Raw genomic sequence first — 18,202 nt, 5'->3', positions numbered from 1 at the left:
AGTTTAACAGTACCTGTGATCACACTATAAATGCGCATTCCATTCATCACTTAAAAGATAAACAGCAGAACAGGTCATAAAACAGAAAAAGTTTCTTATAAAGTATTTTACTTGAAATTTGGACCAGCTCTAACAAACAGTTTAAGGAGCAGATACAAGCTGTCGTGATAAGCCTCCATTTGGTTGAATATAAAATGTAATGGTGTTAGGGCTCAGTCCTAGAACACTGGAATCAACTGAAGTTTTGCCACTGATTGCAATGGGAGCAAGCTCAGGCCGCGAGTTAATGAAAAGATAAAATCCTCGGAATGTTCACAGCATTCTTTTCCATTAACAGGTTTGCTGCAGTCAAGCTGCAACTGAAGTATGAAATGTAGCAACAAGAACTCCAAGTTGTGTATCTGAACCGGTTATGTTCTAAAAATGAGTACACAGAAAGCCTAATGTGGCTATAAGCTAGTAAGATATGGGCAGACCCATGTTTGTAGCTGGAACCAGTTTATGACCATTGGCAGCCCCTAGTTTCATGAGCCCAAAACAAAAAACACTTGTGGAACAAGAGAGCTTTTTTCAAAAATAGAGCCACTCTTCATGTTTCAAAAACACACCCTTTCCCAAATAAAAAAGAAAATCATTAGTGATGTTCAAAGACATTTAGGGGATTTTGACATATCTTCCATTATGTCTAAATTCATTAGATTGCTTTGAAAATCTCAACCTATAGTTTTAAACAATGAGGGCTTGAATATCATTTTCATCTAAGACCTCTTTATACTAGAGTGGTCTAATAAGTATTAGTGCAAATGAGAACCAGGTCCTAAGATTTAAAATGGTTACTATTTGGGATGCTACGTTTTAATAAGAATGGGCCAAATTCTGCTCTCACTTACACTGATATAAATCCAAAATAACTTCAATGAAGACAGTGTTGGATCTCTAAAAGCAGAATAGGACCCAATGCCTGTACTATATAAGCTGACATTCACACTTGAAATCCTTCCTCCTTTCAGAAGACAAGCTGAATCTCAGAACTGGCATACAATACATATCACTGCGCAAATGGTGCAGAGGTCACGCTAGTTAATTTTCAAGTCTATTTCACCTACATCATCAACCTCATCCAAAAAGTGTATTAATCCTATTCCTGTCTATTCAAGATCATACCTACATACAGCATGGGTAAGTATCTACATGACCTCAGAGCACAAGTCTCATTCACTTTCAAAGGCAGCCACCGGTAAATTCCAACTGTATATATTTATTGTGGGTGCTCCAGGAGTGAAAAGTAACTTGCTTATCAGAAGCACACCATACCTGAACAAACTTGCTCACTTAGTCTATCTAATCAAACAATCCCCTGGGCACACTGTGGACAGTAAGTACAGCAGTAACTTCTTCACCTGTGTTTGAACTATAGGACTTTAAATACTGACAGATTCCACAAAGTGCTCAATTATACCATTAAAGCCCAGCCCATAACAGAGAGCTGTGAGGAGCTGCATTGCTTGTGGTGGAGGCAAAGGGTGGAATTACTGCTGGCAGGATCAGCTCCATAATGACTACATTATGAGGAGGGGGTTGGACTAGATGACCTCCTGAGGTCCCTTCCAACCCTGATAGTCTATGATTCTAACTAGATAAGTTCATGGAGGATAGGTCCATCAACGACTATTAGCCAAGCTGGGCAGGGATGGGGTCCCTAGCCTCTGTTTGCCAGAAGCTGGGAATGGGCGACAGGGGATGGATCACTTGGTGATTACCCTGTTCTGTTCATTCCCTCTGGGGCACCTGGTATTGGCCACTGTCGGAAGACAGGATACTGGCTAGATGGGCCTTTGGTCTGACCCAGTATGGCCGTTCTTATGTCCTTATGAACAAACAGCATCTAAATCTAATCTTAGCTAGGCCAAGATTTTTCAAGGTGACTAGGGATGTTGGGGGTCTCAAACTTTAGGTGCTCAGCTTGGTGACACCTTAATAGGTCCTGGTTTTCAGAAAGTGCTGAGCACCCAATCCTCTGAAAATCAGGTCTCTTTAAGCATCTTAAATTGGGCATCATAACTCGTAATAAGGGTGACCAGATAGCAAGTTGCAAAATCGAAACACTTTTTTTTCAGGGGGTGAGGAAGGGGGATAGAGTTGCGTATATAAGACAAACCCCCTAACATCAGGATGTCAGGTCACCCTACTCATAAGTCACTTTGGAAAAATCTTGGCGTTAGATATTTCTAGTATGTATCACTACGGATCCAGATGCCAGCATGTTTTATTTTGAGGATACATTGTATAGTTGCATTCCTAAAATGTTGGAATGAATATGGGACTGTTTTAATTTCTACATAAATATAATAAAGTTGAAGGCGTCAGTTTGCCAACTGTGTTTGTATAAAACTTCAAGAAAATACCTATTTGGCCTGCAATGACAGGAGGTCTCACTACCAGAAGAATCAGCTTGTCAAGCAGGAGGTGAAGAAATCGCACTACCGGCTCCAGCTGAGATGAATTTAAAGCTGAAATGCTGCTCTTCAATTCATTTTCCAAATTGTTCTCCATAATTCTCATGTCTCCTATTCGCACAGGGAACATGTGCTCATCCAGAGCATGAACAAGTGCAAAGAATTTGTCCAGGTAAGGGTCCTACACACAAATAATGATATTTATAAATGTGTTACTTTCAAAGTCTCAATGGATCTATCTTAAGTAACCCATTCATTGAGAATTTATCAACAAAACAAAAAGCACATGTAAACCCCCACCTCCAACCACATCACAAATAAAATAACACAATATGTAAAAACATCCAAAAAGAAACCTGGGACTTCAAAATAAAATATGTGAAGTATTTATTAGTCAAAAGGAGTGCAGTTTCATGTTGTAGTTCAAGTACAATTGGAAGAGGACACATTTAGGAAAGGAAAAGAAAGATAAACAGGAAAAAAATGAAAGTCTGAGATCCGAGTAGTACACGGTATCTAAAATTACAAGGATATAGGCCACAGGCCGAGAAGCTGAAAGTGTTGCAGGACGTTCTGCCCTTAGGTATGCACCCAAAATTCCCACTGACCTCAATGGCAGTTATCAGGATGCACTGTCAGCAGAACTGGGGCAACGGTTCTGTTTTCAGTCCTCTCAGAACTTTACATCCTTTGTTACTTTAAGCTTTCATTGAAATTGACATGAGTTTATTACACATTTATTACAAGTCGGAGATTCAATGTTGCCATTGTCAAATGACTATCAAGCTACATGTGTGACTAAGTCCACTATTAATAGTTACCTGTGTGTGGATGGATGATACGGCAACAACTTCTACATTGAAAACTCCTTTGTGATTATCTACCCACTTCATTCCAGGAAGGGGCACCTATAGGAAGTTAATAAAATCATTAACTCATGTAAGACACCTGAGGCATTACCTGCAGGAAAAGAGAAAGTACCTCCTTTGTAGAGCTAAGGTTCTTCTAATTAAAATACTAACTCAATTTTACTGTCAGATGATACACACAGCACTTTTTAGAGTTAACAGCTTTCAAGAAATAGCCTAAGAATTTCAATTTTTTCTATAGCTTTTCCCTTATATTTTCTGCTGAGGGATTTCAGCATGAGCAATAACTGACCTCTGGAGAAAGCACAGAATAAGCCTGTGGTGGTTTTTCCAATGAAACAGGTAGGCAGAACTGACCAGTCTTCAAACGTCCATTTTGAAGCATTGGTATCCACTTTAAGAGGAGGGGAAAAAACAACACATTATATTGAGTCCTACAGGGTTGAATTTCACAGAAAACATTTTCTGGATGGAAACATGGCTAATGTGTGATTAGTGGCCATTCTAGACTTTTACAAGTTGAAGCACTATTCAAATTATGTCATATAATGATGTGACAATGCTGAGTAAAATAAAAACAAATACATTCATTATCAATACATCCTGCTTTGGATCAAAATTTGATTTTGTTGAAAGCAAGACAGAAAGAAAAATACTTACAGTGTATCCAACTGGCGTCTCAAGAGGAGTGTTTTGTTTTTGTTGGCAACTGACATGATAAAAAGTAAAAAGCAGGTGGTGATGATCAGTTAAAGTGGCAGGGAGTTTAATTTTGATTTCTTCATGAAAATCAGGCGACCTGTTTAGAAACAAAATCATCAACTCAGTTACCAATTCAAATTCTGTAATTAGGATTATTACTGACATTCAGATAAACCACGCTTAGTTGCTTCACCTTTATTTTTTCCAAAATCCTTTTTAGATTGATTTAGATTGAACCCTTTGTGCAAAGAAGAAAATAAATGGAGTTCCTCCGAAGATTAAAAGTTTTACTTTCTGACAGGGCCGGCTCCAGACCCCAGCGCGCCAAGCGCGCGCTTGGGGCGGCATGCCGCGGAGGGCGCTCTGCCTGTCACCGGGAGGGCAGCAGGCAGCTCCGGTGGACCTCCCGCAGGCGTGCCTGCGGAGGGTCTGCTGGTCCACAGCTCCGGTGGACGTCCCATAGACATGCCTGCGGAGGGTCCGCTGGTCTCGCGGCTCCGGTGGACGTCCTACAGACATGCCTGCGGAGGGTCTGCTGGTCCCGTGGCTCCGGTGGACCTCCCGCAGACATGCCTGCGGATGCTCCACCGGAGCCGCGGGAGCAGTGGACCCTCCGCAGGCACGTCTGCAGGAGGTCCACTGGAGCTGCGGGACCGGCGACCGCCAGAGCGCCCCCCGCGGTGTGCCGCCGTTCTTGGGGCAGCGAAATTACTAGAGCCGCCTCTGCTTTCTGATCAGTGTTTGGAAAAATATATTAGCTCAGACAATATTTGTACTGGTCTGCCAAAAGTTGTCAGAATACATTGGGCCTTAAACATGGGTGTCATCTTTTTGAACAATTAGAAAAAGTATTTTTGCTATTTCATTGAACAGTACATAAAATCTGATTAGCTTCCAGATTTTATTTTTTAATTTAACATTTCACCACACTGCATTTCTTCTCCCATCAAAGTCTGAATGAAGGCTAGATTCCCATGCTGCTGCTGCTGCTGTCATCTGCAGTTCCTGTTTCCAAGTTCAAGAGGCGCTCTTGAGTCTCGTGAGCCAATTAAGGCCAGTTCACAAGGCACTTAAATGGGTGCTTCACTTGAAGCACATGAGCCATGTGCTACTCACACCATTAAAGTTCACTCTGTGCTTAAGGGATTTGCTGGATTGGAGCTTAATGTTTTATGCCATTTGAAAGCTGAGTTTTCCAGGTTTCTGATTCTGGCTGGGATTTTTAAGGGGATGTCTTTCCTGCAGAGTTAACTTGGGATCCTTCTTAGGGTATTGCTGCTAACCTCATTCCCCTTTACACACAGAACCCCCTCACCTGATCTGGATGGTGCTTTAAGCCTGGGCTAGTTGGTAACCCACTCATGCTGCAGTGCAGATGCAGGCTAAATAACTTGAGTGCTGATAGTCTTCCAGTGCCTTCCCACAATTCCCCCATGTGCCCAGAGGACAGATGAATTCCCCACAATTCACTGGGAAAGCATCATAGAGCAGCTCAGCTTATGGCACTACAAAAAATCATAGGATGTGCCCTCAGGAATCTTAGCAACACACATGGGGGACTACAGCACCAGTGAGAACACAATAATTTGAGTCTGGCTTTGCAGTGTGGCTGCTTACACTCGGGAATAGGCTAACCTGGGTGCCGATCACCAGAGTTAATACTGCAGTGAATCCAGACCCTAAGAGTGTGAGGTGCTCATCTCCTCATGCAATGGTTTTCAACCTGGGATCCCCAGACCTCTGAGGGTCTGCAGACTATGTCTAAAATTTCCAAAGGGGTCAGCACCTCCACTTGAAAATTTTCAGGAGTCCACAAATGAAAAAATGTTAAAAACCATTGTCCTAGTGAATTTCACTGGAATTTGGGCTCCTTTGAAAATCTTAGGTTTTAACAGCATTTGTTATAGCTTTAACCATTCTAGAGACTGTGGCTTTGGAAAGAAGGTAAGAGTTGAAATGGGGAAGAGGTACAAGGGTAATCAGAACGATTTGATTTTTAAGATGTCCTATGTGTTGCGAACCATAAGAAATGGAAATGAAGTCTACACATTTCTGGAAGGCCATAACTCTAGACTGTACAAGTATTTATAGCAGACATTGTTAGCCCCTGTTGTATGAGAGATATTCAATAGTGCCTGTTGGAAAAGCTTCATAAAAATATTCCCAATTTTTGATTGACTAATATTAAACATTAAAATGCTCACAGGTTCTTTGGACCAACAGCACTATTTTAGCAGTGGTCCAGAATTTAAACGATACATTCCTGGACCTCATGCCACTTTAAGCTGGAAGCAGATCTATAATTTATCAGCATTTTTGCTCATTTTCATAAATATCTTTGCGATCAACAAAGGCATTTTTTCTGTCTACTAATAAAAATAATTAAAAGTATGCATTATTCTAAAAAGAAAATGAATAAATGAATTTGCTTTTTGGAAATATAAAGGACAACTGGAGTACATAGACTTCTCCTGCCATCCATCTCCACCCTCTGACAAACAGAGGCTAGGGACACCATTCCTTACCTATCCTGGCTAATAGCCATTAATGGACTTAACCTCCATTAATTTATCTAGTTCTCTTTTAAACCCTGTTATAGTTCTAGCCTTCACAACCTCCTCACGCTAGGAGTTCTACAGGTTGACCTGTTATTTAATTGTTTTGGAGTAAATGCTAATAATTATAGATTAGGTCAATTTTCAAATGAGATGTTCATTCTATTTTCAGCAAAAAGCAAGCACATAGATCTGGCATGAAATCCTTGTAAATCATCCACTGACTTCAATGAGGCCAGGATTTCATGCTTGATTTTTGTATCAACTACCAATTGTCTGCTTATTTAAAGTTAGAACCATACGGAATACAATTTTCACTAATTTTATACATTGCAATCAGAGTCCAACCCCAGTCCCACTAAAGTAAGAGCCTTGTCCTTCAGTGCATTTCTGTAAATGCAAGAGGTTGTGAACAAATGCAGAACTGGGGCCAACTTGTGCAATCCTTACTCGGGTGAGTACTCCTTGCCTCCGGTAGGGCCACTGGCTTTAATGGGACTATTTTTATGAGTAAGGACGATTAGTTTGAGTAAAAGTGTCTGAGTCAGAATTTTGGGCTCAAAACTGCAAGCAAACAAGTACTTCAGCACATGAATAGTCCCCATTGACTGATATACCTAACTTTATGCTTGTGCTTAAGTGTTTCGCTGGATCAGGCTGATGTGCTCAGTGTCTTGCGAGAAGGAACCTTTTAGGATTCGATTCACCTCTCACGTCAGTTTTACACAGAATACTCCTGATTTATACCCCTATGAGAGCAGACTCTGGCCCTCAGTCTCTGTAAAAGTACAACTGGAGTATTAGGTGCTGTCTTTATTTTTTTATATATGATAAGCATTGAGCGTATTATCAGTATTAAACAAACAGTAATGAGTCAGATTCATATTACATTGCTCCACATTCACACCAGTAAAACTCCTCTGACTTGAGTGGAGTAGCATCGTGGTGAACTAAGTCCAATCGTTTTTTAAAAGCAGCTTTTGTATTTTACCTGTTATGATATACTACCGTTGTGTATGCTTCTTTTGAAAATTCAGGACAGCTAGATTTACCAAAGATAACCTGCAGAAACACAACATAAGAAGCGTTAGAATTTGTGCCAGAGTTCTACATTGTTTGAGACTCAGGGCCAGATCCTCAGCTGCTGTAAACTGAAGTCAATGGAGCGGTGCCGATTTACACCAGCTGAGAATTTGGCTCTTCATTGCTATACAACATCTTTCTTGATCCTTCGAAAAATTATTTCATAAACCCAGTTAGAAAAATTGGGAGGAGTGGGGCCAGCTGAAGACTTGGCCGACGAGGCCATGTGGAACAGCTAGCCCTCATTCTCCGTTGGGCAACACCAGGAGGAAGGAAGCAAGGGGAACAGAGAGGACTAAAGAATGGGAGTGTGAACGTGGGAAAGGGAGAAGAAACCCACAGAGAGATCCTCAGCAGGTGTAATTCAGCGAGCTCTGTTGGCTGAGAAGCCGACCCTGAATAAGAGCAGAACATACGATTTTTTTATTTTTTTTTGCTACTTAAGCAAAAATATTACATTACCAGCCTCAAGGGTGACCACTACAGACTTCCTGAGCCTGGCTCTGGAACATCAGTTGCAACTCAGCTACTTGACAAACTGCATTTTAATGCGTGTTGTGTTCTGAAATGCTCTTATTTTAATTCCAACAGAAACAGTCATCCTGAAAGATCTTTTCAGAGCATTGTTAGTTACTGCACCACCGTTCTGGCTGCAGTGCAGATGGTAACATTTTACATTGGCAGCACCCTGCAGTTACAGGAACTGAAAGCAAAGCATATTCCTTACTGGCATGGCATTGCTTGGATCCTCTCCGTACATAAACTGGACTTTCACAGTGATATTCCTGGCAGAGCCCTGCCGGTTGGCAAAGTTAAGGCTCTGAGGGTAGACGTACAGAAGATTTCTGCAAAAAACAGAAGCATTAGCATTTACCTCAACATGAAAACTCTGGGTTACACACACACTCTTGACACAATAATTTACAAAAACAAGTAAAAATTCAATGTGACATACGAAGGTCTTAGTATTTTTTCCTTATACCGCCCCCACTACCACCCTCAACGGTGATTTGGTTATAACTCATGCTCCAAACATCAAACCTCAATTCTCCCAGCTGTGACAGGCTCTGACACAGTAATTCTATGTCACTGCCATTCTAAAGCGTTCTTGCCATTTTAAAAAGAATTCTGTTCAATAAGTTTACTACACCAACAATTCCACTGGAAAGCGAGACCATCAATAAGGAAGCATGTGCAAAGTTTTAAACTGTACCAACACACCCACCCACCCGTCTCCCATGAAGCACTGCCTTGCTGACACTTGTGAGAGGATGAAAGAGAAGACATCAAGATGGTGTCAAAGTGCAGTTCTCCTCTGAAAAGTGACCATATAAAAATGGCACCTACTTACTCAGCAGATCTGCACCTTCTGTCTATCAGTTGTACCTGCTCACTATGGTGACTGAAATACGATTTTACTATTTTTTACTCCTCTTAGGACTGCAAAACCCATACAAGTGAGCTGGATTTTATTCTGACTCATGCATCCCCAACAGAATAGTGAACCACAGGCTCCATTCTCTCTTATGTGGCAATTCCCCCTGCAGGGGAGAGAGGAACCTCTAGGTGACTGATTCCTCATCGTCTTGCTTCTTGTGCAGTCATCAACACCAGTGCAAAGCAAATGTAAGACAGATGTAGTGCATTACTATGCTGATTTGGTGGTAGTTTTTGCACTCCCTTTGCACAGGTATAAATGACTACACAAGGTGTAGGGCAAAGAAGAATTAGGTCCCAGGAGTTTCAAACACTCAGCGTTTCCTACTCACACTTGTATTGTAGGGGAATGGTTTGCCCCAGCCTAGTGATCCAGAGGAAGCTGGAACATCCACCAAAATTTTTTTTGCTTGGGGCGGCAAAAAACCTAGAGCCGGCCCTGAGTGGGACTAGCTCAAAGCCTTCTAATGCACAGGTAACAAAAAGATGGTCCTTGCCCCAAAGAGCTCCCAGTCTATGTTACTAAGTCGAGACACAACAGGTGGACACAAGGAACAGATGTGGGGAGCACAAAGGAACAGTAAGATAATTCGTCAATGTAATAAGCAGCAGCCCCAGAGCATTAGAAGTATCTTGCTCTCTTTATGTGTTCAGAGCTCTCAGTAATTTCACTAAGAATTCCATGCATGTATAGTGGGAATAATACTAGGTCTGAGATCTTCTGCAGGACTCTGAGAAGAGAAAGCTGCTTTTAGGGGGGTACCCACTGAAAGTCGGCTCCTGTACAAAGCAGCTCAACTCTACAACACCAGAATGCAATATGGGGCTGCATGGTGAACTCCGGATTACTTTCCCCTGCCAGGCTGTGGAATGTGCCTACTTCTCACACGGCAAATTTCCTCTCTTCAAACCAAGTCCTTCATGCTGAATGAAGCTTTAGAATTTCATCCCCATTGTTCACCATGCCTAATCAACATTCTTTTGTTCTTTCAGAGGGCGACTCGTGGTTTTTTTTTTTTTTGGCTCCACTAAATGTCCTCATTGGGGCATGAATACATTTTGCTCCTTGATGTTCTTTTTAAAAATAGAAATTAAAATTTGCTTTAAAATGCACTTTGCTCAAAAAACTTTCATTAAGAATTATTAGTACTTGAGACAGAGATTTAATGTATTTGGGAAGCCATGCCACAAGATTCCTGTATTAAAGGCAGAGTTAGGGCCAAGTTATGTAGAATAGTAGAGATGGGACCAAGCCAAAACCCGAGATCCAAACATCCGTTCTTCTCCGAGGGGCTGGGAGGTGGTGGGGTAGAAGCTATCACAGCTGCTCTGTTCCACCCATGGAATCCCTACGCAGGGAGGGAATCCACAAGATGACTTTAGAGTGGCTGTCACACTGCAGCTAAGATCTGGCTCATCAGCTTTGGATAAATTCACAACCAAAAACATGGAGGGGAGACTTAGTTGCTTCCTCCCCCACTTCCTTTTAATCATCTCTCATTTAAATAAAGGCTGTTAGGACAATCATCATGTATATTGAGGGGAAATTTTCAAAGGCAGTAAGGTGTATAATTTCCATTAATAGTCTATGTGCGCTAGGTGCCTAACTCCTGCTTGTGCCTTTGAAAATTTGCCCCCGATGATTAGATGATACAGCCAGTGGTGTCATAAGTGTGTTTTGTCGGGGACTTAAATACAGTTCATCACAGGATAAAAAATACCAGCTATTCAATCAGAATATGATCCTGACTCAGCATGTCCTGGTTCTCAGCTCACTCACATGGCCCTGGCATCAGTGATGTTACTCCAATGTAAAACTGGTGTAACTGGAACCACTTCACTTATACAGATCTTGTACAGTAGGTGCCAGACCCCAGTTTCTTCTTCATTTCCCCTTTCTCCTGTTAAGTTCTAATTATTTTTCCTCTCTGCTAAGCCATCAAGCCCCATGAAACAAGTCTTCCCTCCTTCATTAGAGTCATTTCTTCATAAAGGCTCATTTAATCACTTGTTTTGCACAACGTGCTGGGCCTTTATAGACTGGCTGGGATGCCGACGATGTTATCACCATACTCTGAACATGCTGAGAGAATGTGAAGTCATGGCAAAGACTGCCTAGCTATGTGGGCTTTGTGCCAAGATACTGAGCCTTTAAGGGTTAATTATTTGGCACAACTTTGTTGGCAGAGTCCTTGAAGGTCAAAAGTCTGCAGTCTTATCATGGTTTCAGAGGAGGAAAATAGAGAGACAAGACTGAATGGGACACTAGTGGGGCCAGAAGTTTGTGCAGAGGACAGGGCTGGAGAACAGAGGGAGGATTTGCCACTGGGATGAGGCTGAGATGCCAGTAGACATTCTCAGTCTATGATGATTAAGAAAGGACCCCACAGGGACTAAGTCACGGTAACAGTCAATACTTTGTGGTTTCATTCACAGGTTTTTAATCAATAAAAGTTGCAGCCAAAGGCTCTAAATCCAAAGACTGGTGTCTAGGGCTTTTATTGCAGGACATCCGCAATGCTATGCAAAACGTATGCAAAGCTTATATTATTTGCAAAGGAGCTCAAATGTACTTTTACCTTCATAAAATGAACTGTTAAACTGCAACGTCTTTCTCAGCCCAGGAAATGAAAGCACCAAGCAGTTCTCTAAATATTTATGTAATGTGATTGCAGCCATTTTCTCAAATCCTTAATTTTTAATACATTTATAAAGAGGTGATCCTGAACTCTTGGAGGGAATTTCTCACTGTTATTAAAATTTCCCTTTTCTGTAAAATCCAAAGACATTTTTCTTTGTTTTATTCATACTATAAAAATCCTTAAAAGCTCACTTAATGCGGGTCAGCTAGATAGCAGGACATGAATGCCCTTCAGGATCGTGTTTGTTAAATACATCTTTTTTTCTAGCAATGTGAGGTCTCAGCTCTCAGAGACAATTTTCTCCTACGGGCTTCTGAATAACCCCTTGAAACTTATCATTTAATCAGGCTAGTTTTTTCCCCCTGGACCCTGGTTTGTGCGAATCTCTTCAGTGGCTTTGTTGTGGTATTTTGAGGGTGGGACTTTCAAAAGTCCACAGCTGTTGAAATCAATGGTAAAACTCTCATTGATTTTGGTGGGAACAGAACTGGCCAATGACGAGCCCTTTAGAAAATCCCACCCACCATTTTTTTTATTTTTTATTTTAGATTTTTGACTAGCTTCCCCAGTATTTTTTTTAATCCATCTTTTCAAAGTTTAATGTTAGCATAATACTCATTTACACCACTTCTTCCCGCCAAGAGCACTGGACTTAATTACACTGTGGTATACTGTGGCTCAAGTCTAGTTATTTCTTGAACCATCTCCTAAGCCTTACTGAGAACAAACACAAGGGCAGCTTCTCTTCTCCTTGGGAAAAATGAAAATACTGGAAAAGTTACAGGGGAAAATTATGAAAAATATTTGAAAAATGAAAAGTGGCTTTGTTTTAAACTCTGAAAACTAAAGCAACTTCAAACATTTGCAAACGTGTTTTTTAATTTTTCAACCAGTTCTACTATTTTGTAACTTACAGAACAATAGCAGTATGGGGAAACGACAACTAGCTGTCTCCCTCTGTTACAAAGTGGTGCCATGCTTAACTGAAAACTTTATCTGAACTGCATTCGCCAAGTTAAGGGTTCAATGACTTTTAGTCTTTTGACTATATGACTATCATGGATTTTTCCATGCAGAAAATACGTATACATTTAACATGCATATTTATCTTTCTTTTTAAACACTGGAAGGGGAGGAACAGGCTGGGCTAATAGGTATTTTCCATTTTTAATTCCTATAATAAGGGATCTATCCAGATCAATCATTAAAAATAAAACTCCACAAAACATTACAAGTTAAACTGTAAGAGCCCAAAGAAATTTCAGCACACACACAAGTACAAACTCAGGCCTCGATCTTGAAAATACTTAAGCATATACTTAACTTTACTCATGTGACTAGCTCCTTTGAACACTATTGAGATACTCACATGGGTAAGTAATAATGCAGGATATAGTTTTTAATAGGACTGAAATCAATAGGGCATTTAATGTGTTTCTATAGAAATTAATCTGAAAATGCTTAGAATTTAGTAGAGAATGATATCCTTCCAATAGTAGTTTTGGTCTAAAGTAACTTCTTATAGGCTGTAATCTCATTGACACACCCCTTAAAAACTCTGATACCATGTGGTACAGCTATCAATCAATCTCACTGAATCTAATGCTCTGGTATAAAGCACTATGCATTCTATATCACAGTTAAATACGGTAATCATTATCATCTCAGTACAAATATGACTATTCTATCACAGCATTACTATAATTTTACTCGTGGAGTTAATATATAGCATAATCTAATAAAGGCTAAAGAAGAAAGACTAAATGGGGTTCATTTTAACAATAGGCCAGAAGTGATTTGAGCTAATACATACTCTGTGCTACTCCTTCAAGATCTGTTTATAAAGAATGTGGCCTGCAAGTAATGTAATTGCTTCACTCTCGGTTCCATTAAGCCACAATACTTGTGGTTATCATCTTGTAGCCAAGTTTGTGAGCAAGGCCACAGTCAATGTCAAAAGTCACCGCCAATGTCAAAAGTTAGAATTGTTATTCAATGGATTAGCCACGTTCATCACAGTGTACCTGGAATCTAAAGCCCTGATGCAACATAGCACATAAGCACATGCATAACCTTTGACATGTGACTAGTTCCATTAAAATCAATGGAACTACTAAACACACTTAAAGATATGCATGTGCAGCGCTTTGCTTAAATGCGTAAACTTTTGGTGTGTATATGGACTCCACTGGCCTAGGAAATAAGTGACTAGTGGCTGCTGTCATGAAAACAGGTCAGAAAATCACAATTTTCAAATTTTATTAACAATACCTCGTAATACTATGAGTTTGTAGCATACCTGGGGATAGTGAATATTTCTGTTAACTTTGTAATGATTTCTATATAATCACCCTTAATTGTGCAGATCAAACTGAGGCATCTTTAGGTAGCATTACACTTGTTGTTTAGTAGATACACCACCAAATACTGCTGACAAAAACACAAATGCACTGTTTTTATTCCCTTTTATTTCCTCTTACAAACAAAACAGCACAAAACAAGAACCTTGTAAAAAATGACTTGACATTTCTCTAACACTATTAATTTGAAGATCTCAAAGTGCTTTACAAACATAAATTAAGCGACAGGACTCTAACGAAGAAGAGTATTATCTCCTTTTTACAACTGAGAAAAGTGAGGTACAGGCTGGTTAAGTGACTTGTCCACGCGAACACAGCAAGTTAGAGAACCCAGGAGTCCTGACTCCCCTTCTCCTGCTCTCTTCACTCCTCTACACATTCTCTCAGAGAAATACTAAACCATTCAATAAATTACAAACTACTTAACTTTCGTGTTGCTTCTTAACATGTTGAATATGTTGGGCAAATACACCTTCAGTGCCACCACAATACTTTGTCCATCAAGGACTGGGGCCCAAGTTCTCAAAATATCTGAGGGTAAAGAATTAAAAACCATGGATTGCCTTCCTGATGTTTAAATCTTTTCTTTGCCTGACTTTTTAGATACATTTCAGGATCAAATTCCCAATTATTCATAGCCCCTTGTGATGCTGTCTGTTCATTCATCCCCCTGTCATTTTACGGATGTTTCCTACAAGACATTTTCTAGTGATTTGTCTCAGCATTGTTTCAAAACAAGATCCTGAAACATGGTCTCCAACTGCAGGCTCCTGCTAGCAGACTGCATTGCAGGGCCCAAATCTGCTGGATTGTTGTCTCTCATCAAGATTATCTCCTTGGGATACTATGAGAAATGTGGTTGTGGTCTGCTGTGAAGTACTGACTATTACATCAGATTTTTTCTTGTATTTGCTTTGATCATATGCCAGCCGATTTATAATGAAATTCCACTGTCCAGAGCTATGGACTTTATCCAGATGCTCTTCTATCATTTTTCTGTGGCTGGTGTACATGAGCTAATCACTCAGATTCCTACTGCACCAATGTAATATACTACTCTATTAATTTGTGCAACAGAATTTAAAAATATTTTCATGCCACTTAATTTTTTATGATTTATTGTATGTCACCAAAGTTTCCTCGTGCAGAGGTTCAGTGCCGGGGTTAACAACTTAATTTCAATACACTTTCCTGTTTGACACTGAGTTATGCACTCTGTAGTGGGGCAGACTGCCCCACTCCCTGAGAGTGTGCGCTGCGGCAGGCCAGGGTGCCTGCACAGACAAAAGCCAATCAAAGAAGGGCTTATTGGGAACCAATCAGGGCCCAGTTTGGAGACAGCCAATCAGGGCCAGGCTCAGCCCTATAAGAAGGCTGCCCAGGAAGGGAGCAGGCAGTCTGTCCCAGGACTTTGAGAGGGGAAGGTCAGCCTCCAAGGGTGGGAGACTAGCACCGTGGACAGCGCAGTGCTGGCCAGACTCGGGGAGGCTAGGGAGCTCTAGCCCGGAGCCTGCTAGGCTGCAGGCCCTGAAGGGAAGGGCCTAGCGGGTGCAAGGGGCCATAGGGGAAGCGGCCCAGGGAAACAGACAGAGGAAGGGAGAGAAGGAGGACAGCAAGGCTGCTGCCAGAGGGTCCCTGGGCCGGGACCCAGAGTAGAGGGCGGGCCTGGGTCCCCCCCCCCCATCCTGGCAGTACACCCAGCCATTGGCCGTAGGGTGTGGCCATTATACTACGCCAGATCCCTGACAAGAGGGATTGGACTCAGAGGGTGTGGTTGGACATGGTGGCGAGGGAGTAGGACTGCTGATCACCGACCCCCGGAAGGGGGTGCAGATGGACTAAGGGGCACTGCTGGAGGGCAGTGGCCTCGAAGAGGACGCCGCCGAGCAGGGAGCAATGCGGGTCCAGAGACGCCAACCGAGGGCGGAACGACGAGCGGGACACCACCAGGAGGGGGCGCTCCCCTGGACAGAGCTAATTCCCGGAGTCACCAGCGGGAGGCGCCAGGTGGGGAGTCCCCAACCTGTTACACGCTCATATGCAAATAAATAAATAAATAAATAAATACAGTTGAGCAACTAGGAGGCTCTCCCCACTCCAGCCAGCACTCTGGGAAAAACCTTGAAAATCCTCCAAAAGTGCTAGAGTGCACATTATAATCAGTGTGGGCAGATTTCCTATATTTGTATATGACTGTGCCACAAGCCACTGTTAATTCAAAACTTCACTGCTCCTTGCGAACTAGTTGGTTCTAAAGCAGGCAATCGTTCCAGTCATAACGCTGAATACTTTCTTCAGATCATCCTTGCAAGACTACCCCGACACAAACTTTATTTATTTAGGGCCATATCTAGGCCATGGAGAAGGATTTTATGGTGAGAGAGATCTATGGGTATGTCTATACTACGGAGACAATACTGGCATAGCTAAATTGGAATAGTTATGCTGGCATAGCTTCGTAGTGTAGACACAGCCTGTGCTGACAGAAGGGTTTTTTCTACCCATGTCGAAACACCGCCTGCCCAAAACAATGTTAGCTATGCTGATGGAAACACTCCTCCAGTGACACAGCTGCATCTACACTGGGGATTATGTCAGCATAGCTATGCCAGTCGGGGGTGTGGTTTTTTTCCCCCCACTCCTGACCAACACAGCTATGGAGATATACCTATCTCATAGAACTGAAAGGGACCCTGAAAGGTCATTGTGTCTAGTCCCCTGCCTTCACTAGCAGGACCAAGTACTGATTTTGCCCCAGATCCTTAAGTGGTCTCTTCAAGGATTGAACTCACAGCCCTAGGTTTAGCAGGCCAATGCTCAAACCACTGAGCTATCCCTCCCGCCTATATTGATACAGAAGCACCCCGATTTACGCAAACGTTCTGTTCCAGAATGCCTTGCGTAAGTTGAATTTTGCGTAAGTCGGGAACATATCTCCGACAATTACACACACCAAAAAAAAGCTTACCGATTTCCACAAATCGGGTTTGCGTAACCCGGGAAGCATCTGTATAACTTTCAAGTACACACCAAGCCTAAGTACAGCTTTGTCCCTCTCACCCACCCTTGGAATGCAGCATTTCAAAGCCCATGGTTTAGGGCTTTGCAAAGCCCATGGTTTAAGGCTTTGCAAAGCCAAGCTTAATGAATGGCTGGTCTACACTGGGAATTTATATTGGCATAGCTACATCTCTCAGGAGTGTGAAAAATCCACAATCCTGAGGGACGTAGCTAGGCCGGCCTACCCTCAAGTGTAGGCCGCGCTAAGTCAAAAGAAGACTTAGCCATCTTCTCTTGGGAGGTGGAATACCTGTGCTGATGGAAGAACCCCTCCCATCAACATAGGTAGCATCTACACCAAAGCATTACGACGGCACAGCTGTAGCAGTTTAAATGTAGACATACTCTACGACCAGGAAAAGTTTCTCAGTTGCATCATCCACAAACCCATGCAAATTCACCCTGCAAACAAAAGGAAACCCCTGCAGAATTTCCCGCTGAAACTCATGATGTCCTAAAAATACTCCCAGCACTTAGAGGACTGTCCAGCATAGGTACAGAGGGGATGGTAAATGGTAGCATAGCTACTCAGGAAGAGGTTATCAAGGAAGCAGATTAGCATGGAATGGCAGATGCTCCATGTGGATGGCTCATGATGTGCTGGAGTTTCCTTTAGGTTCCTAAGGAATCATGAGCATCGACCTTTGCCCTCCTGATCACATGATGCCTCAGAAACCCAGTGGTTCTGATTTCCACTGCTTGAACCTTGAGAAGTCATGTACACTTGTGCAAAATGATCACAAAGTGAATCTGCCAAATCAGAATTCTCCACTCACGTACACCAGGGGTAGCATTTTACATCCACTGTGCACAGGATTAAAGAACTTAAAGAAGGTGCAAGGGAGTGGAAAATCAAGCCCAATGAGTCTACATTTACTGTGTCTGATTCTGCTGCCACTTATCCTGGGGTAACTGAAGAGTAAATCAGTTGAAGTACATTGAATTACACCAGTGTCAAAGTGGTGTGAGATCAGAGTCAGGCTCAGTGAATTGCCCTGCTGTAGGATGTCCCCCTCACCTCCACTAGAGGGCAGAATC

The 18,202-nt window shown here is 42.0% G+C and overlaps 1 protein-coding gene across 4 annotated transcripts in view; it reads right to left on the bottom strand.

Moving 5' to 3' along the window:
• Positions 1-18,202, bottom strand: part of DOCK7 (dedicator of cytokinesis 7) — a 142,344-nt gene that overhangs the window by 55,871 nt on the left and 68,271 nt on the right. For all 4 annotated transcript variants that reach the window (XM_039484526.1, XM_039484527.1, XM_039484528.1 and 1 more), the window contains exons 15-20: positions 8,393-8,510; positions 7,574-7,644; positions 3,986-4,124; positions 3,618-3,719; positions 3,278-3,364; positions 2,406-2,637 (exon numbers count right to left, since the gene is read on the bottom strand). In XM_039484526.1, coding sequence (XP_039340460.1) covers positions 2,406-2,637; positions 3,278-3,364; positions 3,618-3,719; positions 3,986-4,124; positions 7,574-7,644; positions 8,393-8,510 — 749 coding nt within the window. The remainder of the gene's footprint in view (positions 1-2,405; positions 2,638-3,277; positions 3,365-3,617; positions 3,720-3,985; positions 4,125-7,573; positions 7,645-8,392; positions 8,511-18,202) is intronic.

The sequence above is a fragment of the Mauremys reevesii genome, linkage group 8 (genome assembly GCF_016161935.1).
Source record: "Mauremys reevesii isolate NIE-2019 linkage group 8, ASM1616193v1, whole genome shotgun sequence".
NCBI lineage: Eukaryota > Metazoa > Chordata > Testudines > Geoemydidae > Mauremys > Mauremys reevesii.
This window is presented reverse-complemented; position numbering and strand designations above follow the sequence as displayed.